Source organism: Dermacentor andersoni, chromosome 9 (assembly GCF_023375885.2).
Source record: "Dermacentor andersoni chromosome 9, qqDerAnde1_hic_scaffold, whole genome shotgun sequence".
NCBI classification, from domain to species: domain Eukaryota; kingdom Metazoa; phylum Arthropoda; class Arachnida; order Ixodida; family Ixodidae; genus Dermacentor; species Dermacentor andersoni.
Window position 1 is genome coordinate 74,401,190 of NC_092822.1, and position 23,606 is coordinate 74,424,795.

Genomic DNA, 23,606 nt, shown 5'->3' on the forward strand with positions numbered 1-23,606 from the left:
GTTTTGAAAAGCACATGCTACGGCCGTTGCCCAGGTTACGATTAGTGACAACAAACATTCGAACGTGCAGCTGTTGGACACCACAATATGTTGTAGCAGAAGATTCGAGGCATGGCGTCAGTGAGAACTCTTGTCGAAGCAGTTTCGGAAACGATATTCCCTGGCCTGCATCTTAGCTGCAGCAGATCGAGGGCAATAGCTATAAAGCACGGTAAGAATTAAGCTTATCGCGGGGGCAACGCTGTACTGAGCGGTAAAAAAAAAAAAAAAAAATTAAATTATGGGGTTTTACGTGCCAAAACCACTTTCTGATTATGAGGCACGCCGTAGTGGAGGACTCCGGAAATTTCGACCACCTGGGGTTCTTTAACGTGCACCTAAATCTAAGTACACGGGTGTTTTCGCATTTCGCCCCCATCGAAATGCGACCGCCGTGGCCGGGATTCGATCCCGCGACCTCGTGCTCAGCAGCCCAACACCATAGCCACTGAGCAACCACGGCGGGTGAGCGGTAAAAAAAAAAAAAAAAAAAAAAAAAAAAAAAAAAAAAAGCATCGATACGGTTGCACGTGATAATGTACACCTGCCGCGTATGCACGCCATAGATACTTGCCTCTAACGTATTCTTGTATGCTGTTATTTATAAACGTTATAATTAGTTTGCTGGCGCAAAGCTAGTGCATGCAATTGATTAAACTATCGCAAACCCAATGTTTCGGCACGTGCTATATATAATTAAGTTCATGCGTTGATCAGCGTGAAAGTAGGCCGTAAATGTGTAAGCATATGCGATGAAAAGGCCTCTGTCCGAGCAGGTTATATCTTCATAAAAATAGGGGTCACCAAAATGCCCTTTCATTGAGAAGCTTTATATCTCGAAGACCCAGGAATTCATCCAGCTAGCAGTTCATCTGCAAGTGCCAACAATTAAAGTATATTTTCGGTGTTGAATAGTTGCTGAAAGGAAAGAAAGAACGAGAAAAAAAAGGGAGGGAGGGGGGAGGGCTGAAGGAAATATTCTGGGGTAGGAGGTGGAGCGTCGGTGGGTGGCAGGAGTGTAATTTACGAATTTATCGTCCCACTAGACTCAAGGAAAACCCGCGCATGGAGTATATAGTGCGTGAGGTAAAGTGGCGTCGTTGCAAGAGGAGACTCTGTACCCGAGCTACTTAGTTGATAATTCAATATGACGTCATAGAAACACGTCCGCAACTGGTACTCGCAGGTTTCAAGGCATTTCCGTCAGTCCAAATTACTGGCAGGTGGGTTATTCTGCAATAACTATATATCCGCATTATACTCTGCTGGAAAATATCCATTGCTTTGAGAAGAAGTGAAGGACAAACTTTTCTTTATTGGGTTTCGCGCTCAGGCTGCGGCCTCCGTGACGTCATGGCGATGACATGTCACGCTACTTTTACGCACTTGTCCCGCATTGTATGCAAGACCGTTAAAACTAGTGAATTTTCGAAGGCGATGCGGCTCTATATATTTTAGTGATAAACAGTTGGCCAACCTCGTCTGGACGTTGCAATGATCGATGGCGTCGCAGTGAATCTGGTACAACAATTTCAATGTGGCGTCGGTCGCAACCCTTCGATTACCGTGTACTAGAAGGTACTTCGGTCATTCTGCACGCCCTTCTGGCGTACTCGCGGTATGTATCTAACCTATTAGCTATTTCAATGAATGCATTCAATACACAATCACAGTTTAATTATATATACTATACCGACCCTTTGATGCCTATGGTTGCTTATCATCCCAGGGAGCGTAGATAGATGAGAAAGACACAAGGAAATATAGAGATCCAGCTTTTTCACACAGCCTGCTCATGGCATTTTGCTTTCTTTTAGTTCAGCTTTACTTTGATTCAAATCGATGCGGGATGCAATCAAACGCTTTACTATAAAGGCTCATTGGAGTGCTTAGTGTGTGCTTTGTACGCATATTTTCCAGGCGAAGAACTGTTGACCAGCCTGCCGCTACAAGTGGCCGTCTACTTCAATCTCTTCTACTCTCCCTTGTGGTTGATATCCCGCTGCCTCGCCTTCTACATCAAGGTGCCCCCTTATATATGCATCTGCAACTTATTCCGAAAAAAAAATATATACTGAAGAGTTGCCGCGGTGATAGGGTTACCGCGACCAGATATGCAGTCTCGAACTCATACGCAAATCATATGCGATATGCGTTTCGCAACTGCGTGCACTCTCTAACTTCAATATATACCGAACGCATACGACTACATGTATATGTGTGTGTCTCGGCATTCGCCCGTTCAGACTCGAGTACTTGTTATACTCTCGCATCCTCGTGCCATTTCAGGGGTAGTATTCTGAAACGATCCACTTCGGCGATAGTTCACCGTCAAGGGCACGCAGATTGGCTGGTTGAGCAAAATCGGATGAGCTACGTCATCCTATTTTACTAAAACAACCAATCAGAGCGCACCTGACGGCGAACTATCACCGAAGCGTTCGTAAACCAGAACGCCAAAACCAACTTGCAATATCGCTCACATAAGAACGGACTTGAGTCACAGCTCGAGTGGAATTCTAATCGTTTGTGAAAAACTGCGTGCAAAAGAGTGGTCGCTTGCTAGGGAACAGTCGCAGCCTGAGTAGCAAGTAGGCCGGCTCTGCATGCTGCTTGCACGTGTGTTCCTCTAGCAACGGATTCGGAACAAAGGCAAAGAAAAAACAAAACAAGACTGTAAAAAACAAAAGAATCGACTACAGCTACCCTTCCCGGTTTTTTTTTTCACGGTCGGTTGTTCGCTAAATATACATGAATGGTTGTTTTGCGCCGCAGCCTTGTTTATTTTTACGCGCCGCAAAATTTGTCCCAGCGTGCGTGCGTGCGCGCACGCTCACGTCAAAGCTGGCTTCGCCACTCCATGAGTTCTTGTGAGGAGAAGCCCGCTTCACTCGTATCTCGTCGTTTCACAGGAGACGGAGCTTATTTTTTGGAAGCACGCACGTTTGAGAAACCGAGAATCTACTTTACGATGCAACGGTAAGCGTCGTTATACAACAATAAACTAATCGAATATTAGGCAGAAACTGGACCGGATGATTGCTGTCAAGATGAATTGCGATAGCTTCCCGGTGGAACTGTCGAGACATATGCTGCGGGGGACATGGGTGCGTGAGAACTGTGACGTTGCACTGTCTCAGGTGTCGGCTCGCGGTACAAACCACGTTAAAAACCTTGCGATCGATCACGCACATTATGCGCTCTTAAGATTGGCCTACCCCGCGTCACCACCTTTGATAATTGTACACAGTGTCCAGGTTCGACCCAGTTTACTCGATCAAACGGCCGCCCACGGAAAGTGGAGAGGAAATGGCCAAGAAAGCATCGCCTTAAAAAAAATTCGTTAGCACCATCGGAGATGGCCAACGGGCCGGTAGTGCCGGTAGTTCCATCTGCGGCAGTGTGAGGGCCGCTTGCTGAACGCTGACACGTTTACGACGTTCGGCGGGTAACTACATACATGCGCGTGGCAATAATCAGAGTGATGAAAGAAGGCTGTCGCCCGTAAAGCTTGCCTACGGCAGTGAACACGCGGACGCCGCAGACGCACGCATTTGTACGTCTCACTGTGCCCCCAGCCGAGCCACCCTACCTCCGATCTGCGCAGTTCCACTACCTGTCGCTCACGCAGCAGACCATCTCGGCGGCCATCTTGATCATGATGACAGCCGTGGAACCACCCCGGCTCTACCTGGGCTACGCAGGGAATCTCGGCGAGGAGGTGAGGCGTGTACACGCGTTCGCAATACGGTACGCGTACGCGTATGGAGTTTTAAACGAGGGCCTGCAGGTAAACTGGCTTCCAGGCGACGAAAGAGGGAGGGACAACCAGCCGCAGTTGCCATGGCGCTCTGCCGCTGAACATGAGGTTGCGGGTTCGACTCACGGCCGCATTCCGATGGAGCCGGGATACAAGAAAAAGAAAAAGTCGCTGTGCCGTGCCTTCATGCGTGGACAAAATTAATCCGGAGTCCTCCCCTACAACTTCCCTCATAATTAAGCCTTTCTTTTAGTCGTTCTCGGTCTAATTAAATAGGCACTTGTTTAAACATGCAAGCATGAACCAGCTAGCTAGCCCAGCAACACGTTTGCCATGGCAATACACTATAGACTGGCGGACATATCACCTTCAAAATGGCACATAAGCGCTTCAAGCGCCCGACACGCACTTTATTTATTTATTTATTTATTTATTTATTTATTTATTTATTTATTTATTTATTTATTTATTTATTTATCTATTCGGTGTGGTCGGGCGGAGATATCGGCGCCCACTTCAACTGACTAGAACTGGTGTCTTGCATAAATGCAAGGAGTGGCACGACAGCGTAGTGGCACCGAAAGAAGTACATGCGCTATAGCTGTAGTATCCGCGGGCGTTACTTTTCCACCGCATACCAATTATAAGTGCTATGCGCAGGATAAAGGTGGGGAAAAAATATTTTTGGCCAAACACCGTGGACCTGTAGACCTACTGGTGTGGACAGCCCTTTAGAAGTGCCCCGGTCGCTCAATGGCTGACCACGTGACTGGGAACGCGCTTGTACCTATTTTACAAGTATTAAAGGGCTTTCCCGACCTCCCAGTTTATCTGCCCAGAAAGCAACACGAGCTCTTCTCCAGTACCTGAAATCGGCAGACTTGAATGCTCGATTGTAGACACGCGCTGCCCATTGTCCAAATGCGAATGCGCCGATACAGAAGGAAAAAACCGGATGTCCTGACACCACCTTAAAATTTGTGAGCGCAGCGTCAGCGTATGGCATGTGGAAAACTTACGCAGTCCCTTTTCTCAGCTGTTATACTGTTCTTTTGCTCTGGAGAGACAAGGAAGGTTGAATGATATTTGAAGAGAGCCCGCCAGCATGTACTATCCATTACTTAACTCATTATCATCAATCACCACCTGAAAGTCAGACCCCGCCCTCGAAAAAACTTGGAACCGCACCTGAATAGGCACGTGAATGATCGGAACTCTTGTCTTCTTTCCCTATTTCATTCCCCATTCCGCATGTGTAGGGTAGCAAACTTGACAAAGTCTAGCTAACTTCCTTTCCCGTCTCCCTCTCTCTATTTATCAGCTATAGGAGTAATTTCCCGGCTGCAGTCTGCCTCCTAGAGCCGCGGGCGATACAATTACCACACAGCCCGTGCATGGAAAAAGAGACGCCCGTACAGCAACGCCGTATGCATCAGCGCGTTAATTATAAAGTCCATAGAGTGCACTCACTCAGCATACATGTCTGCATTACCGCAGCTATGATTTCAACGCATGCAGTGGTACAGGTTCGTTGTTACCAGGCTACGAGCTACGCAAAGGCCATGCACAGACCCGACGTGTGTACGAATGAAACACGAACTATAGGTAGGCCTAACTGTTACGCGCTCTTTTGTTCCCGTGCTCACCGCTTTGTGCACGATGACGGCACCATATTGCGGCTTGTATCTACACCCTTTAAAAAGTTAGCACCCTTTGGGAGTTATTTTATCCCACAACAATAATCGTCATCTGTCTTGCGCACCCTTCCTTTCGTTAACGCTGCGCGCCCGGTACTTCTTGGCATGAATGACATGCGCGTCATCAGCGCGACATATCGTCCTCGACAGGAAAGTAGCGAGCGCAGAGTTTTCAAGAAACGTAATGCAAGCAGGGTATAGATGACCACTATTGTTGTGGGGCAATATAAGCCTCAAAGGGTGCACAATTTTTAAAGTGTGTATGCTTCTGTGGCCTTTATTATCATTGGTGACTGCGCGCTTAAATGTGACCGGGCAAAAAGTTCATTCCTCGTAAAAAGTGTTCTCCTTCACACTCTTAAAAAGAGTTTACACCCTTTGGGGCTTATCTTGTCCCCAAACGATAATCGTCATCTGCCTTGCTTGCTGAAATTTCCTCTCTTGAACACTGGGCGCTCGCTACTTTCCTGTCGATAATGTTGTGTCACGCGCAAGCCGTTCGTGACGAGGAAGTACCGGGATCGCAGCATTGAAGAAACGAAATACGGGCAAGACAGATGACGATTACTCCTTGGGGACAAAATACAAACCAAAGGAAGTAAACTTTTTTTCAGAGTGAATGATCGTCGTCTGCCTTGCTTGCGCTTCACTTATAAACTCGACGCTCGCCACTTTCATGTCCACAATGCTGTGTCACGCTGATAACGCGCAAGCTCTCCGTGACTTTGATGTACCTTAAAGAAAGGAAATACGGCCCGGGCAAGACAGAGGACGATTATTGTTGCGTGACAAAAAGGTATGACCCAAAGGGTGTAAACTTTTTTAAGAGTGTATACGTTCGTGTTTATCCATGTTGTAATGCGCTGAATGAAACTGAGAATCGCTACTGACAGAGGACACATCAGACACAACGAGAAGGCGTATAAACTACCAAATGTTTTACTGTGGATGAAACGTTGCTCTTGTATTGGCTGCACTTAACCGAGCATGTACAGCTGCCTATAGGCTAAAAAGGCCATAGAGTTTCATATAATTATTGTATAAACTCTATGAAAACGACAACAAAAAGTGATGGATCGATAAGTTGGGACCCGAAGAACACGTTGACACAACAGTGGATGCATAATAATTAGCTATCGCCAAGTTATTTTTTAACATGGCATTTTTTGATAGCTCTATCTCGGGCGCCGTGATCGAGATAGAAGGTGCGCTACATGTCAACATCCAGCCCTGTATGCTCAGAGACTTGAAAATTTCAGTCGCATTTTCATTAGTGCGGGCGACAACAGCAGTTCTAAAAAAAAAAAAAAAAAAAAAAAAGAAAGGAACAAATGGTGCGCAGCGAGGTTGTTTGACACGACCAGCTTTTGACACGTGTATTTGTTATTTTAATCTTTCGTTGAAGTAGCCCCCACTTTGTTCAATGTACACTTCGCCATGTGAAAACAGTGCTTCTATAGACTGCATCTTTCGAACATTCCACACGAACCTGTTCCTGTGCTTAAGGTCGCAACTGTGCTTTCTTTTTTTGTACCTATGCCTTACGTTGCCGGTATGGCATAACGACGAGTTTGCTGGGTTTTGTCTACTGAGGTTTTTTTCTTTCCTTTTCATGTCACCAGTTTTTCACTAATCTATACATGCACGTGATCACACATTTCGGCTATGCACTCTTCCGGAGCCTACTCACCTGTCACGTAAACAAAAAAATCCAACACATGGCAATAGTTCATCATTTATTACGTCCGCTTTTGTGTCAACGCGTTCTTCCGGTTCCAAGCTATCGATCCATCCTTTTTTGTCGTCATTTTAGCGTAGGGATCTGCAGATGCTGCCAAGAGCAACTTTTCACAGACAATAAGCCATTTGGTAGTTCGCACCTTCTCGCCCCGTCTGGTCTTTTCTTTTGTGTTAGTAGCCGTTCACAGTTTCACTCAGCGCATTACAAAATGAAAGTACATATACTTTCCATATTGCGTTTCATTTGTTTGACATACTACACAGTAAAATTGTTTACGCTTTAAGGGTATGGTTTCCAGCCATGGGACAGCGCATCCTTAAAAAGTATTTAAAAAAATTACTGTAGGCACCCTTAAGGGCGTAATTAAATTTTGCTGTACACGTAAAAACCCTTCAGGGTGCATTTTGGGTTTCCTGACAGGAAGCCTCGCCGTCTTCCTGTCAGGAACTCTTAGTCACGCTGATACGCGCATGCCGTTTGTGACTGGGAAGCACCGGGAGCGCAATGTTAAATAAGCCCCAAAGGGTGCAAAATTTTCTTACACTACGTTGCAGGAAGCAATTTTACACCCTTGCGAGGGGGTTTTTGTTAACTTGTTCCATGGCTAACACCATCACTTTTAGACTCTAAAAAAAGTTTACACCCTTTGGGGTGCACATCTGCCACACAACGATAATCGTCATCTCTCTTGCCCGAACTTCCTTTCTTGAAAACGCTGCGCTCGTTACTTTTCTGTCACGCTGATAACGCGCATGCCGTTCGTGGCTTGAAAGTACCGGGCTCGCAGCGTTAAAGAAAGGAAATACGGGCAAGACAGATGACGATTATCGTTGTGGGACAAATATACACCCCAAAGGGTGCAACCGTTTTAAGAGTGTAGAGTGTACGTATAAAATGTGCGGGTGATAATTGGGAGTTTTAGATTTTGCATTCGCAAAGTTAGGGGGCGCAAACAGCCGGCCTTACAAAAGAACGCAAAAAATGGATACAAAAGAACCCCAGAGGAATACAAAAGAACGCAAGCCGCTTGTGGCGCTTTGCGTACACAGTCTAAAACTCGATATCTTCTTTGGCACCTCTAGATCTCTTAAGGTCCAAGAATTAAAGTGCGAGTGCTCTCGAAAGCCGAAGGCAGGCACGAAGGAAAGAACTATAGGAGGCACCATTTTCGCTACAGGAGTTAAGCCGAACGCGTCGACCCAACCCGTGATCGTCACGTCAGAGTGCCCGGTTCTAGGTTTTACTGATTGCTCAGGCAGAGCTATATGGCAGCTAGGCAGCCGAACAAAAGTTAATAAGCTATACCGACCGGGAACCTCTCGGCTACTGCGCTAAGGGTCAGAGGTAATTCGTAGGGTGGACACTGCGAAGGAAATAAAAAACGATGAGAATGGCTCGACAGAGAGCTCGCTTGCAAAGGCTGGCTTCTTGACGTGATGCTCCCTCCCAGTTTATTTGCTTAGTCCAGGGCCGAAGGAATTACCAGTCCCGCCATGCACGCAGATGCCGGCGCTGGCGGGCTTCTGGCTCCTGAGCCTGCTGCTGCAGCTGCCCCTGCTGGCCTTCCTGGCGCTGGGCGGCGCCCGGCCGCTGCCCCTGGAGCGTGCCGTCGACGTGCCGCTCGCGCTGATGCTGGCCACGCAGGTGGTCGTGGCCTTCGGCGTCATCCGCCGGGTGACGCGCAGCCAGGCGCGACGCTTCCTGAGGCAGGCTGCGGGCTCGCGCGACGATCAGCATGTCGACTGATGTGCGTGCGTGCCGCCAGGGAGACCTTTCGGTATACGTGTGCCCAAGACAAACGCGTGATGGAACGTTCACATCGAGGCGTGGTCCGAGCGCGTACGGCTAATAGTGGTTGTTCTCAGAACTCGTTCCAGCTGGAACTCAAACGCTTTGAAACTGGCAGTACCAGACAGACTCGACTGGGAATTTCGCGACAAACCTGCGGTCAGCTGAATATTTCGCCGAGGGAGTATCGACGGCCTCGGAAAGGTGTTGGTACTGGGTTCGATCCCAGCACCAAGACGAAAGTTATTGCGATAGCAAATATGTGTACACTCGACGGCGAATTTTTGCCGTTGTCGTCGCCGTGATGTTCCATATAAAGTCCAAGTGCGATAACGTTGCGGCGTGACAACGAGCTTGTCAATTTAGTAGGTGAATGTTTACAGCAGTTGATGCAGCTGATAGAAGGGCTAACCTTACTTCGTGTAGTTGTCGAATAATTTGGCATTGAAATCTATGCTTCGCCTTACAGGCGAAACTGACGTTTTCTTCAACTGCGAAGCTTCATTTTCCATATGAAATTCGGATGGGCTTCCTTTGTAGCTTCGGCATGGTAGCAGAGGTCCAAGCTTGTTCAAAGTGATCTCCAATGATTTCAACTGGTAGTGCCAGCCAGTTCCGACAGGGATTTCCACTACGAACCTGTTAGCCACAGTTGGGTATTTATTTCATCACTAATGGCGGGGTTGTTTCAAACTTCTTTTAGCTGGACCAAAATTTCAGTGGAAACACTAGCCACTCCCAACTGGGAATTCTGCAGTCGACGTGTTGGTTATAGGTGAATATTTCACCGAAGGAGTATGGTAGCAGTGTTTAAACTTGCGCCAGCCAAATGATTTGGACTGCCTCCCTGACTGGGAGTTCCGTAATGAACCTGTTGGTCCCACTGGACTATTTCATTGAAGGGGTATACCAAAAATATTATGCATTCATTACTGCAATCGCCCTACATATAGTGCTCGATATGGCATACAAGTTTTTATTTAAGACCAAACAGAATTTTTAAAAATCACCTCTCGCAGATAGCTTGGTTGTTGCCCTTTAACTGGATTACCTGAAGTGGCAGACATTACTCACACAAGAAATCAAAATGTATAATCAATCACCAAAATTCAATAATGAACTTTATTAATTTACAACAAAGATTACAATTTACGAATTGTAACCAGTAAGTTTGCAAGGTATATACACTTAAAGTGACTTCTAAGGATCGTACAGGTTTCGAGATATGTGCCGCAATTCTTACAGTGAAAGTCCCATATTGTTCCACTTACTTTTTTAACAAACCTCCATTTTGTGCACTGAAGCTTGAAGGGAATGAATATCTTGAAACTGGCGTCATCCAGAAATACGCTCCAAGTGGACACACTTCGTGAACTCACCGGCTACAATTTGGAACGTACAATATGTGCTATAAAGTAATTAAGTGAATTGTGTAATTGTTAATTAGTCATTTATGCATTTCAATTTCACGTGCAAGTAATGTCCACCTCTAAGTCATGCAGCTCAATGGCTACAATTACACTATTTGTCACAGCGATGTTTAAAAAGTTCTGTATAGTATAAAAAAATTCCATTAGAAACAACGTTGAGTTGATATTTTTGCAAGTGATAGCTTTGCAAGCATACATCAGCATATCTTGTTATATAGCAACACAGACATATACACATCCTGCAGCATAATTTTCCAGGTCTACGTGAGAATACGTTTTTGCTTAACTACACAATGCATCACCTACAAAATACTTTACATAGGACTACATGCTTTTACTAACAATAAACTTTCTTTTCCCCTTTTAACTGAAATCATGACAAATTAACTGATTCAATAATACATTAACCTAACCTAAAGATCCTGCGATTCGAGCTGAAAGCCCTGGCGAGCGATGTTGCGCACCATTTTGTTTTGCATGTTCATCGCCATTGCATCTTGAGATGAAATTGGGTTGTACCACCACTACCTAGGTGTTGTTGGTTGTACACACTATTGCAAATTCGCCAAAATGTTGGCAATTCAGTGTCCCAGGAAGTGCAAATATGAGAAGACTGCGTGTAGCTAGTTGTGCAAAGCGCGACGTAGCTGCGCTGTAGTGCGGACGCTTGATTCCTGAAATTGCAGTGTCAGAAATGGGTGCAAAGGAGGTTGTGGCACGACTGTAGGCAGTAAGGTCTGACCTCGCGAACAAATTTCGGTCAAAAGTTTGAGCCTGCCATTAATTAACAGCGGCGTTTTTGCTAACCAAAGCAGATGACCAAGCACACCCCACTGCCTCCTTGTTGCGTTGTGGTTTTGCCTACAGCCATCACAAGCTGTGGTCATCAGCTTTCTTATTCATGACCATGAACCCCCTTTTTTGGCAATATGCCACAAGGTGGCCTTCTCCAGGGCAATTAAAGGATGACGGCCGTTCCATAACAGTACTAGTCTCATCTCCAAACCTGCTTTTCAGGTACTTCACTGCCCTTATCATGCCCATCATGTGGTCCTATAACACTGTTCAGTTTTCTGTCTGCAACAATTTCTGTGGAATAACTAGCTCATATATTCTGTAGGGAGGGGCTGCGGGCCTCGTCAAGCTGCCTCTACTGGAGCAGCTTTTACTTGCAGCCTCCTCCATCAAGTAGATGGAAATAAAGTTATTCTATTCTATATTCAAAACGACAGCGTGTGGACCAAGGTCACACCAAATCTCAAATTATTTGTACACCTTTATGTTTCTGTTATGCAACATACTGTGCTTTGGTCGTAAATGCAAGCAGTGCACTGGGGCTGCTGGTGATAGTCAGGCTTCATATTGCTCGGCAGTAGTAAACAGGTCCTGATCTGCGACACCTTCCATGTAATAATTGCATCACATTGTGCAACATAAAAGTGCGAGACTTAATGTTATGCAAAATTATGTGATGCATAGCTGTCTTTTCTTTTCCCATGATGCAATATTTTACAATAGTGAATTTGAGCAGCGAAAGAAGTGTCTCTAGCCTTTATATATAATTGCCTGCTATGTATGAAGCAGCATGGTTAATTTTTTTTTCAGAAATGATGAGACAAACTTTACAATTAGCCCTTTTACATAGTTCTATGCACTTATAAGTTACCTAGACCATCTCTTGAAGAACTCAGTATTCCATCCTTTCCTTGCATATCCTCACCAATATGCACACACACACTTTCCTGCAGGTGAAACTAGCAGAACTGTCATGCCACGAACAACCACATCACAAAGATCTCATTCCCATGAACATATCACACACAAAAAATGTCAACGTTTATGGTACTCCCTAATGCGAAATTTGAGTGCAGCTTTTCATGTGTTTTCATTTCGCCATATATTGAGGCAAATAATTTGAGACCAAAATCACCACACCGGCTGGCAGTGGGCCATTGCAATCGGTGCATTCGCAGAGGGAGGGTCAGTATGGCAACGCTAGCATGATGAACGGCATCGGAGCCAGCTTTGGAGAGAGAGAGAGAGAGAATGAACTTTTAATGAGCCCTTAGTAAAGGTTGGTGCGCGCTGGCACCAGACGGGGTGGAACCTTCTCCTCAGGTCCCATATGCGTCCAGCAGTTCCTGGACCCCAGCCGCCAGCGCTAGCTGGGTCGGTAAGTTGGGTCCCATCGCTCAGGGGGGTTGGGGCTGGGGAGGGTAGGGTAGGGTAGGGTAGGGAAGGGTGGGAGGTAGGGAAGCTCAAGAACCAGCTTTGGAAGACGACGCAAGCAGTGGCACATGCCCAATCGCCTAGAGTGGGTTGCGCCATTTCACTAGGGAACAAGAACATGCGCGTTCACACGGTTACACCGCCGCCGACGCTCAACCCAGGAATGGCCGCCCAAGAGCTGCGCTCCAAAATTACAATTACTTTAACACCTTTTGCTACGCTCGAACATTGAGGTCATAAAGCTAGACCAGAGAGACAGAAAACAGAGTAAAAAAATATGACATTTTATCTGAAACTGCAACATTCAAGTGAGCATGACAGCCTGCATGCACAGGTGAACAAGAGAACAGGAAATAAAGTTTACACAAGTTTGACGCTCCAGTCAGAGCAACACAGACAGAGATGTAGGCACCAAAATGAGTGCTGTAATCGACCATCTATATTCAACAGTGAAAATTGTGGACCAGGCCCTACATCAAATGATACTTTTCAAGTTGTCATCACTGTTGTACATGATGAATTAACTTTGCATTGCCATAGTATGCCCAAAAATCTGGTTAACAGTGTGTAAAATACTGCAAAAGTTCTAAAAACATTCTACACTAGTCACATCAGACTCCACAACTGCAAGTGACTGTGAGGCATTCTATACTGCTTCAACCTGGACGTTTTTTTTTCTAGTAAGTAGATCTCCAGCCATACTGAGGAGCGCGCCCATTGTGTTTTCGTTATCACCTGAATGCCGTAGAATGCTTGTCAGGATTTTTTTTTGTCAGATGCCATCTTTCCAGCTCGAGGTACAGTTATTTGTAAAGTACACTTGAAGAAAAAAAAAAGTGAGCCCTATGCTCTTGATGTTACGGAAAATGTTTAGTTCTCCAAACTGAAATAACCCAAGTAGCACTATTTGTCAGACCAAAATTGCCTTGTGTAGGGAAAATGTGGCCCAAAGAACTGCTACGATCCACAGCACTTAGCCCTCGAAGGTTCACCAGAAAAAAAAAAAAAAATAAATTCACAGTTGGCATTGCACAAGGCTGAATGGAGACCTCAGAGGTAGCAAATGCAACTTCTAACATGCGCTGCTGCATGGTTCAAAGCTTCCCCTTGTCCTTGAAGAAGTTCATGACAGCTTGCATTGCCTCCTGCGAGACAAAGCGCTCTGTGAGGCGATCACACTCCTTGTCGTTGGCCTTGTGCAGGTCAGCCCAGATGGGGTCACGAACCAGTGCCTTTGAGTACTGCAAAGACTGAACAGCAGAGAAATGGGAGCTGTCAGAGTGTGCAGGAATGTTCATACAAAAGGGGACAGATGACTGATGTTCAAACAAAGGCACCTAATTAGTGTAAAGTACTTGACTACCAGAAAGGCTAAGACAAGGAGCTGAAACAAGGTGTCGAAATTTATCTAAAAGGTGGGCACGTAAGGAGCCATCTCCAATAAAAGCTCTATGTCAGGCAAAGCTCAGAAAGACTACCAACCAGCTTTGTCGTACTGGCTGCTCCAGCTGAGAGTTGGGGCAAATCTTGTCTACTCCCTTCTCCTGTCTGTGATGTCCCAAGCCTCAATGACTAGTGCTGAATTTAATTTTTGAAAGAGACTTTCTAAAGTGTACTTAGTACTTTTTGTGTTTAAGGGAAAATATTTTTGTGGTACTCTTAATGCAAAAATTGAGCATACTTTACAGCCTGGAATGCAAATCAAGTGCTCCTTATAACATTGGCCCACCAAACACAGAAGTCAACAATGAAAAGAGGAAGCGTAGGTGCACCAGCAGTGCACTGTGCATAACAAGGTTGACACTTCAAGGAATTGCACACCTGTTATGAATTGAAACACTGACTAGAACTCGAAACATACGAAATATACTGCGGCAAAAGCAGTCAGTACTGCCGGCATTGTTTTTTCGAATAAATTTTCTATTGTGGCTAAGTACTTGTGGCATTGTCTCTCTTTTTATTTGTTTGCCAGGCTTCCCTAAATTCATAAGGAATCATAAGACAACCTCTGTTGCTGCCTCTGGAAATCCTGCCAATCTTAGTCTAGTTACTTGATTTAAAAAGATTTTGTTAACTGTGACTCCACATGACGTGAAACAATGTCGCCTTAAGGCAAGACATGGCAATACTGCTTTTCACAATCTTTGAACATCCAGATTAGTAGCGCAAGATATGTTCCACTGACATAGGGCTTTCATACTATGAGTAGGGTGTCTAGCAGGTGTGGTCTGATCATACCTGCAATGACAAGTCCGGAAATTGTAGTTAATTACATTCGCCAATTACCCAATTCACATTTACTTGCTGAATATGTTCATAGACCACTTACACCCACCTTGCACTAGAGCCTGGGACATTCAGAGAATGTCAAAACACAGTTGCGATATCTTGCCTCAGGACAGCACTGCTCAAATTATGCAGCAACTTTTTCAATAAAACAATTAGGCTAAAACCGACAAGACTGTGGAGCTCATTATTTATTGAGCAGCTGATAAAGCAATCAACATAGCTGAGGGCCTGCAGCAAAGCAACAAGGGTCAATTAGGAGCAAGAGAAGGCACTGAACGAAGGCTTGTTGATGTACCATACATCCATCACTTTTCACAAGGATGAAAGAATGTTGCTCGCTGGTATGACAATGCTGCATTAAGCACCTCTGACAATCTGCAACAACTTTTTCAAAGAGCTGCAAGAAAGATAGAAAATAAGAACAATGAAAGAAAATGTGCTTGTGCTACAAAAGAGAATCCTCAGTGATGTATTTGCATCTAGGTAATCATTGTAAAGGCTGGAAAACTGGTTTTCTGTGACACTTCAGTTTTGTTTTCAGACAGAAATAAACTAATATGCAAAACCACAGAGGTGTTTCATATAAAAGAAAAGCACCTATATGCGTGCCAGCGAGCCGTTTGGAATACTGCCAGAAAAAGTATTTATTTTCCTAAATGCCACGTGACCTGGATACCTTTGTTGTTTGTTGCTGTTATTTCTAACATTGTTCTGCATATGGCCATTTTGATGTATACTGATGTAGTCAGCTGATAATTAGCACTTATCTTTATCTTCCCTTCCTGTGTGTATTGTCTTTTTGTCGAGCTAATTTTGCTCATGAACAATGCATGGCCAGAAAACCAACAATTATTTTTAATGTGTGTTGTGGGGATGCTAGACTCTCATGCGTCTCTTGATATGCTGTTTTCCCGCATAGCTCTTGTCTCCTGTAATCCGGCTTTGCCGCGTGGCTTGGTGCCAGTGGCAGTCAGTGTGGTTGAAGCGCATTGCAAGAGATGGCGCGAGTGTGGCTCCGCTAACGCCACCTAACAGCGGGGTTACTTGGGCGCAAAAAGGAGAAGGCTCTTCTTCTTTGGCTCGGGATCGGAAAACAGCGCGGACGTTCCGCGCATGCGCCGATCCACGCTTCTGTGAGACTGTCTCGCGAGGCCTCGTTCAAACGCGCAACCGTTCGCGCGACTGCGCACATGTGAACAACCAGGTGTTGGTGTCCAGCATGGCGCCAACATATTTGTTCGCTATCCGGTCGTGGTGAGTTGGACTTCCTAGATTTGTCGCATGCCCATCGGCATGGTTTGTGGATAGCAACTTGGCTAGCAGGCATTAGTCTATGAAAGGTGCAATAAATGCCCTTGTGACTGTTTGCACTACTGTGTTTTCGTTCCTTTGTCCCAAGAGCACAGGTGAGAACCCCACAATGTAGTACAGTCAACCTCGATATAATGAACGTCGATTTAAAGAAATTCATGACGTAACAAACTATTTTCATTTGCCAATCTTAGTTCCATTAAAAACCATGTATATACAGTTAAACCTCGATATAACGAAGTCCACAGAAACAGCACTTTGCTTCGTTATATCGAAATTTCGTTTTATTGAAATTTGACCTTTTATGCAAATAAGCACAGTTGCTGATCAATTTTGCTATCATGGAAAGGAGCTGCAGAATTTTCAGAGTTATCGGGCAATCGAAAAATGCAAATTTGAAGAAGAAAAAATTCCTTTTGATAAATTTGGGAGTCGGAGACAAATAATACGGTTTAATGCCATGTACGTTGACAATATGTTCACATAGGCAGTACGAATTAAGCAAAGTCATCCACGCTCTCCCGTGCGCTCCGCCCCTGCAAATGATAGCGCCACCCACACTGCGACGACGCTATCATGAAAAGAGCCGGCAGCAGGGAGCGAATGCTTCATCTGCCTTTCGCTCCAGCGGGTCACCGAAACTCAAGATTACGCAACCTCCAATATTAAACGTGCGGTAAGACAGCTTACATGGTGCCACGCCATCCCGGCACGCCCACTCTTTGCACACATGGCAGATTACCTCTAAAGTAGGGCGTGTGCTGCGTGTGCACTCAGTCACGCTTACAGCCATGTGCCGCCATGGCCTAGATGCACGCCAGAAATCGAGACGCGCACCAACTTACCCCCAACTCTGCCCCCTCGCGCGCGCTTGATTGCGTTACCGCGAACTCCCTCCCCTCCCTTCTTTCCCTTTGCTCGTGCAGGAAAGCGGTACTTGTGAAGCCACCAACTTTCTTGTCTCACCCTCGCACACTTTCACTAGCACCTAAAGCACACTGTGTGCGGGGCGCAATAGGATCGCATCGGACTTGGACTTTGTACGGAGCGTGATGTGGCTGCACGTCAGCGGTCACTCTTGTTGCGTGGCGCGCGATTTGAGAGGTGCATTTGCAAGCAGCCGCTTGTGATTCAATCATCTGACCATCAGCATCTGTGGAAGTTTAAATTTATTGTCTTGGCATTCCTTTGTGGCGGCAGTGAAATTTAATTATATTGAAATCGCACACAAACCCACTTTGTTTGGTTGTGGTTCTAAATAAAAGGTGTTCTATGGACAAGATCTTACGAAAAGTTAAATACTTTGTTATATTGAGACTTTCGTTATATTGAAGTTTGTTATATCGAGATTTAACTGTATATAGATTTGTTGTGATTTATCAAATTTCGTGACACTGTTTTGATTTAACAAAGCTTTTGGCCATTTGAAGCAGTACTTGGAGTCTGTATGGCTAGTAAATCTAGTGGAATGCTATAAAAGATGTTGGACAAGGCAAAAGTTATTTCAAGCGTCCTTCTGCATGGAAAGCTTGAGTGGTGAAAACGCCGTCAAAGCGCTCATGCCAGGACGTGGCGGGCAGGAAACACCGTTGCGCCATTTGTCCCGTTGGTAAACAACTTGCGGTGGCTGCAGGGCACGCTGCAGCTCACAGTGCTCGGAGGAACACACGAGCTGACAATTACTTCTGTACATGGGGGATGCGGAGAGAGTGAACGTGAGGTAACGTGATCAAGCAAGTGCTCCTTTCTGCTCTCTCTTCTGCACATCAGTTCCTTGTGCTCGTCCATGCGCTGGCCACACACTGTATCTTGGTGCTAATCTCCGTTAATCTCCCAGCAAGTACAAAGGCCGAGCCATTCTGCAACCTTGGTGCAGATTGGGTTCTCGCAGGTCTAGTGTTGTTGCTGGTCACGTAATCTCAAGTTTCCAAGACACGGTGCCAAACGTTCGCTCGCATTGTGACAGCGAGTTTGTGGTCATGGAGTGAGACTGGTAATGTTTGCCTGAGCGTGCGACACAGATAAAACTAAGAACCTTATTCTGTGTAGTTGTCTCCCTGCTATCACGCCACCAATGCTCCACCTTTCTAGCGAAACTGACATTTCCTTTTCTTTTTTTCTTGCTCAGGACAAATATCCATATCGTTTTACACTTTTGTTCTTAATTTGTGGGTGCTGCCTGTGGACAGTAAGCACGGTCAGCCATGGCGTCCAAGATTTACAGTGCCGTGCAATGCAACCAGTGCAAATCTCGGATGCCGTAAGCCATGTCGATGCATTGCTCTCAATGCGATCTGCACCGCACATGTTAGCGCTCACAACCACACAATTACAACCTGACCTTCGTGCAACTTCTTTATAAGTGATCACTAACAAGATGCTACCCAACAGGAATGCTCTCGGAATTTGTTAAGTTTTTACTGCTGAAACATTAAAACCTCAAATTACCAAAATTCACAATTTAGCAAAGCTTTCTGCTGCAAGTACAACTTTTGCTATATTGAAGCTTGACTGTATATGCAATCCTGTTCCTAAAATTGATAAATTGAGTTGTGAATCAGCACTTTGTTTGTTCAATCCACCTAAGTCTGTCATCTTTTGTGTGTGCTGTAGTTCAGAAATGAATATATGCCAACTCCTCCACCTCCCAGTTCTACTGCAAATTTTGTAATGAGTAAGCACAACAAAATGGTGGCACAAAAGTGTACCGCTAGAAATTGTGGAGTTTAACGTATTGATGCTGTACAGTGGGTAACAAGGGATGTCACAGAGGAGGGCTTCGGGTTAAGTTAGTTTTCACCACCATGGGTTCTTTAACGTGCGCACAAAGTGCAGTACACGATTGCTTTTGCATTCCGCCCCCTTCAGAATGCAGCTGCCACAGATGGGAATCGAACCCACAACCTCGTGCTCGGCAATGCAATGACATAGTCACTGAGCTACAGCGAAAGGTCAGAAGTGGACTCTAATGACTGAACACGACAAGAGTGCACCACCTCGAAAAATGCATTACGTCTCAACTGCGGTCTTTTCTTGTATGAACCCCTACCGTGCTGCGCAGACTAGTCAAGCCTTATTCAATTTCTTTGCAGTGCTTCTAGAAAAGTAGTGCCTCCTTGTTGAAGCAAGCTTGACTGCTTAGAGATAAGACCATCGGGCACTTTTTGTTGTGCACTGTAGCTATTGTAGCCGAAGCAACATGAGCTTGGAACATACAGAAGTCGAGTTACAGACTGAGAAGGAGACATCATTTAACAACACAAACTAGTTGCTTAGTTTCAGATAGAGACATACTTTGGGTGGAAGCTTGGCAAGCTCCTGAAGCCTCTTCTTGGTCTCTTCATGGAAGGTGGCATGTGGAAACACATCAGTGATAAAGCCGCACGACTTGGCCTCCTGGGCAGTGAGCTGCTGATTCAGCATCAGCACCCTGTTGGCCTGCATAGACAAGTCCCCAGGCACTGTAATCGGGAGTACGTCACACGGCCGGCTTACAGCCTGGCAAATGTACTGTTCTCTGCTTAAGTTGAGTGCATGTAAAGCTTCGCAATAGAGTTTAAGTACAGCACACCACAAGACTGCACATTTACTCATCTTCTGGCTGGTACTCCTTCAGATTCTGGGTTAAGATGCACATTACACTATCATGTAGTCACACAGTCACATCACAAATCCTTTTCATGTGTCGGAAATTAATTGCAGCAGCAGGAGCTGCGGGACTCTGCTACTGCTACATCGTTGCAATTTTCATTCAGCCTATTTTTCCTTCACACAAAAGGAAGGAGAAGAAGAAATCTTCAATGCCATTGACTACAATCAGCACAGCAGCTGTCTTTGCATTCGTTTACCACTGAACGTCCATTTAAAGGCAACCATAAGAGTAGCCCTTTAGCAGCAGCTGTAAGTTAGTTAGTTGAATGGGGTTTAATGGCGCAAAAGCGGCTGAGGCTATGCTGCGCCAAACACGAGGTGTTTTAAAATCAAGTTTATGAAGGAAAAGGCTTTGTTAATCTATATTTTATGTAGAAATCCAGTGTCGTGTAGAAATTTACGGACGTCACATAATGGGACTAGCGGATCATCACCTAAAATTAGAGCAGGGTGTAAAGGTATGTGTAGTTGATATAATTTGTGCAAAAGTGTTCGTCTGTGTGTTTCAGTCTGCGTACATGTGAGTAATATGTGCATAACTGTTAGTGGCTGTTGACATTTCTCGCATGTTGGTGTGTCTTCTTTGGTGAGTAAGTAATTGTGCGTGAGGTGTGTGTGCCCAATGCGCAGTCGGCATAAAACTACTTCGATGAACCGCTCCTGATGATAGCATGACTTCCACTCGCCAACTATGGGTTTCGTGAGATGTAGCTTGTTGTCGGCACAACGGTCCCATTCGCGTTGCCATTTTACCGTGAAGGCTTTTCTAATTGCACGGATGCTATCATTATATGGGAGTTTCGTGTTTGTAATATCTTTGTGTGCTGCCATCAATGCACATCTATCGGCTGCTTCGTTACCTGGTATCCCAACATGGCTTGGGACCCAACAAACGAATTGACCTCCCGTATTCGTTAAGCGCCAACATATTTAAAATGCCTCCTATCAGGGGTTCACACTCAGATTTCAGCTGTAGGGCCTTCAGTGTGCTTAAAGAGTCAGTGTATATGAGTGCATGTTTGCGTTTGTCAGTGATTATCTTTTTAACAACAACCCATATAGCGTAAACTTCGGCCGTGAACACAGAGGCGTGTTGTGGCAATCGGATACTTGTTTCCCAACTTTCTGTTACGGCCCCCACACCCACGTGATTTTTTGTTTTAGAGCCATCAGTGTAATATTGCATGTTATTTTGATATTTGTCCTGAAGTGCACGGAATTCTTGTATAATGTGTTCGTGTGGGGTGTCTTTCTTCTTTAAATGTGTCATTGTCCAGTCACACAACTGTGTGAAATCGTACCACGGGGCCAACCGTTGTGGTTTCTTGGCAACCTGGAGGACTTCGTGGGGAATGTCATAATCCCGACAGTATTGCTCATACCGCAGGACAAGGGGCCTAATCATGTTCGGTTTATTTGTGTAGTGTAAGCGTGTGTTGCATTGTGTGAGGATGTTGTAGCATATGTGTTTGGGTGATGACTGAATTTTGAGTACGTAGGAAAATGTGAGGAATGCTCTGCGCTGCTGCAAGGAGGGTTCATTACACTCGACGTAAAAACTTGGAATAGGTGAAGTTCGGTAGGCACCACTTGCCAGTCGCAGTCCAAGGTTATGTACCGGATCAAGTCGTTGGATGTAGGACTGTCTGGCTGAGCCGTAAACCACGGAGCCGTAGTCTAAAAGGCTACGCACAAGAGACCGGTAAACACGTAAGAGGCACGTTCGGTCTGAACCCCAGTGCTTATGAGACAAAATTTTAAGGATATTTAGAGCTTTATTTGCTTTAACCTTTAGCGCTTTTATGTGAGTTAGGAAATTAAGTTTGGTGTTAAAGGTTACTCCTAAAAACTTATGGTCTTGTTTCACCGGCAGCGCGACATCATTCATTTTTAAATGCGGGTCTAAATGCAACCCTCGTTTTTGCGAAAAAGGCACTGTAACAGTTTTCTGAGTAGAGAAGCGGAAGCCATTTTTCTCAGCCCACTCCATTAGCTTATTTATTGTTATCTGGAGCTGCATTTCACATGCTCGTAAGTTTGAGGCGCGGCACGCTATTTGCAGATCATCGACGTATATGGAGTGCATAACAGAGGTGGGAATGACGTTGTTGACAGAGTTCATTTTTACTATAAAGAGTGTTGTGCTAAGTATGCAACCTTGTGGCCCGCCGTTTTCTTGGATAAATGTGCACGAGAGCACAGTGCCTAGACGGATTTGGAATGTTCTATTGGACATAAAATCAGCCAGACAGTTTAGCATTTTGCCACGGATTCCTAATGAGGCGAGGTCACGTAAGATTCCAAATCTCCACGTGGTGTCGTACGCTTTTTCTAGGTCGAAAAACACTGCCAGGCAGTGCTGTTTGTGTAAAAATGCTTCACGTATTTCGTGTTCAAGTCGGACGAGGTGGTCTGTCGTTGAACACCCTTTTTTATAGCCGCACTGGTGAAAATCAATGGAGTTCCGTGTATCAAGCGTGAAAGTTAATCTTACATTTATGAGACTTTCGTATGATTTCGCCAAACAGCTTGTCAGGGCAATGGGTCGAAAGCTGCTTGGGGATGTGGGGGATTTACCCGTTTTTAAAAAAGGCACAACTATTGCGTTTTTCCAACTCTTTGGCATGCTTCCAGATTCAAATACTTTGTTAAAAAATTCAAGGAGAGCCTCTACGGATGCTTGGGACAGGTGTGCAAGCATGGAATAGTGAATCCTGTCGGGACCTACTGCAGTTGTTTTGCCAGCACAGAGGACCCTGTTAAGTTCTTGTACCGTAAATGGAGCGTTGTATTCATCCCTTGACATGCAAGCAGTCGGTAGCTTCTCTTTTTCTGCTGACAGTTTGTATTTTGAAAACGTGTTTGAATAATTAGCCGAGCTAGATATGTTATAAAAATGTTCCCCAAGTATATTCGCTTGTTCTTCTAGTGTTGTCTGAGTGCCTGAAGGTGTAAGTATCGGTATCGTGTATGATGAGTAATCCCCCTTAAACTTCCTGACCTGTTCCCACATCCTTTTGGATGTGACGGTGCTGTTAATTGTCGATACATATTTTTGCCAGGAAGATTTTTCTGCCTGTCTCCGGATATATCTAGCTTTCGCTTTGGCTTGTTTAAAATTTAGAAGGTTGTTATGTGTTGGGTACCTGGGTAAGATTCCCCAGGCCTTATTTTGCTGTTTTTTTGCAACGGTGCATTCATGTGTCCACCACGGATTAAGCCTTTTGCGAACAACGCCGGAAGATTGCGGAATGGCCTTTTCGGCTGCAGAAATAATACAGTTAGTAATTTTTTCATTAATTTCGTCAATGCTTAAATCTCTTAAAGTAAGCTCCTCCAGCCTGGCACTTTCTGTGAAAACAGACCAGTCTGCCATTTGTAGTTTCCAGCGGCGCGGTTTGTGAGATATAATGGGTAGCGTTGATGTGAGGTTGATTATAGCAGGTAGATGATCACTGCCATATGATGTCTTCAGTACATCCCATTTAAAATCGGTAAAAATGTCGGGAGAACAAAATGCTAAATCGATGCAGCTAAAAGTACGTGAACTCGGTGAAAAATGAGTTGGTGCACCTGAATTTAAAAGACAGATGTTATTAGTCAAAATAAAATCTTCGATAAGTTGTCCTCTTTGGTCATTCTTATCGCTACCCCAAAGAGTGCAGTGAGCA

The 23,606-nt window shown here is 45.1% G+C and overlaps 2 protein-coding genes across 2 annotated transcripts in view; one reads left to right on the forward strand and one right to left on the reverse strand.

Annotated features, from left to right (window-relative positions):
- Nucleotides 1–66: 66 nt before the first annotated feature.
- On the forward strand, nucleotides 67–13,698 carry LOC126528253 (transmembrane protein 17-like). The gene is made up of 4 exons (XM_050176144.3): nucleotides 67–211; nucleotides 1,960–2,063; nucleotides 3,647–3,760; nucleotides 8,741–13,698. Exons 1-4 carry the CDS (start codon nucleotides 112–114, stop codon nucleotides 8,981–8,983), a joined length of 561 nt encoding a protein of 186 aa, XP_050032101.1. The 5' UTR covers nucleotides 67–111; the 3' UTR covers nucleotides 8,984–13,698.
- Nucleotides 12,953–23,606, reverse strand: part of Dci (Dodecenoyl-CoA delta-isomerase) — a 32,875-nt gene continuing 22,221 nt past the window's right edge. The window contains exons 7-8 of the mRNA XM_055069228.2: nucleotides 19,579–19,722; nucleotides 12,953–13,934 (exon numbers count right to left, since the gene is read on the reverse strand). Coding sequence (XP_054925203.1) covers nucleotides 13,779–13,934; nucleotides 19,579–19,722 — 300 coding nt within the window. The 3' untranslated portion in view covers nucleotides 12,953–13,778. The remainder of the gene's footprint in view (nucleotides 13,935–19,578; nucleotides 19,723–23,606) is intronic.

Excerpts from the sequence above, each read along its gene's own strand:
- LOC126528253 (XM_050176144.3), top strand. The coding sequence starts at position 112 with ATGGCGTCAGTGAGAACTCTTGTCGAAGCAGTTTCGGAAACGATATTC. Across the intron at positions 212-1,959 it reads GGCAATAGCTATAAAGCACG|GCGAAGAACTGTTGACCAGC; the intron begins GTAAGAATTAAG and ends CATATTTTCCAG. Across the intron at positions 2,064-3,646 it reads GCCTCGCCTTCTACATCAAG|TTCCACTACCTGTCGCTCAC; the intron begins GTGCCCCCTTAT and ends CGATCTGCGCAG.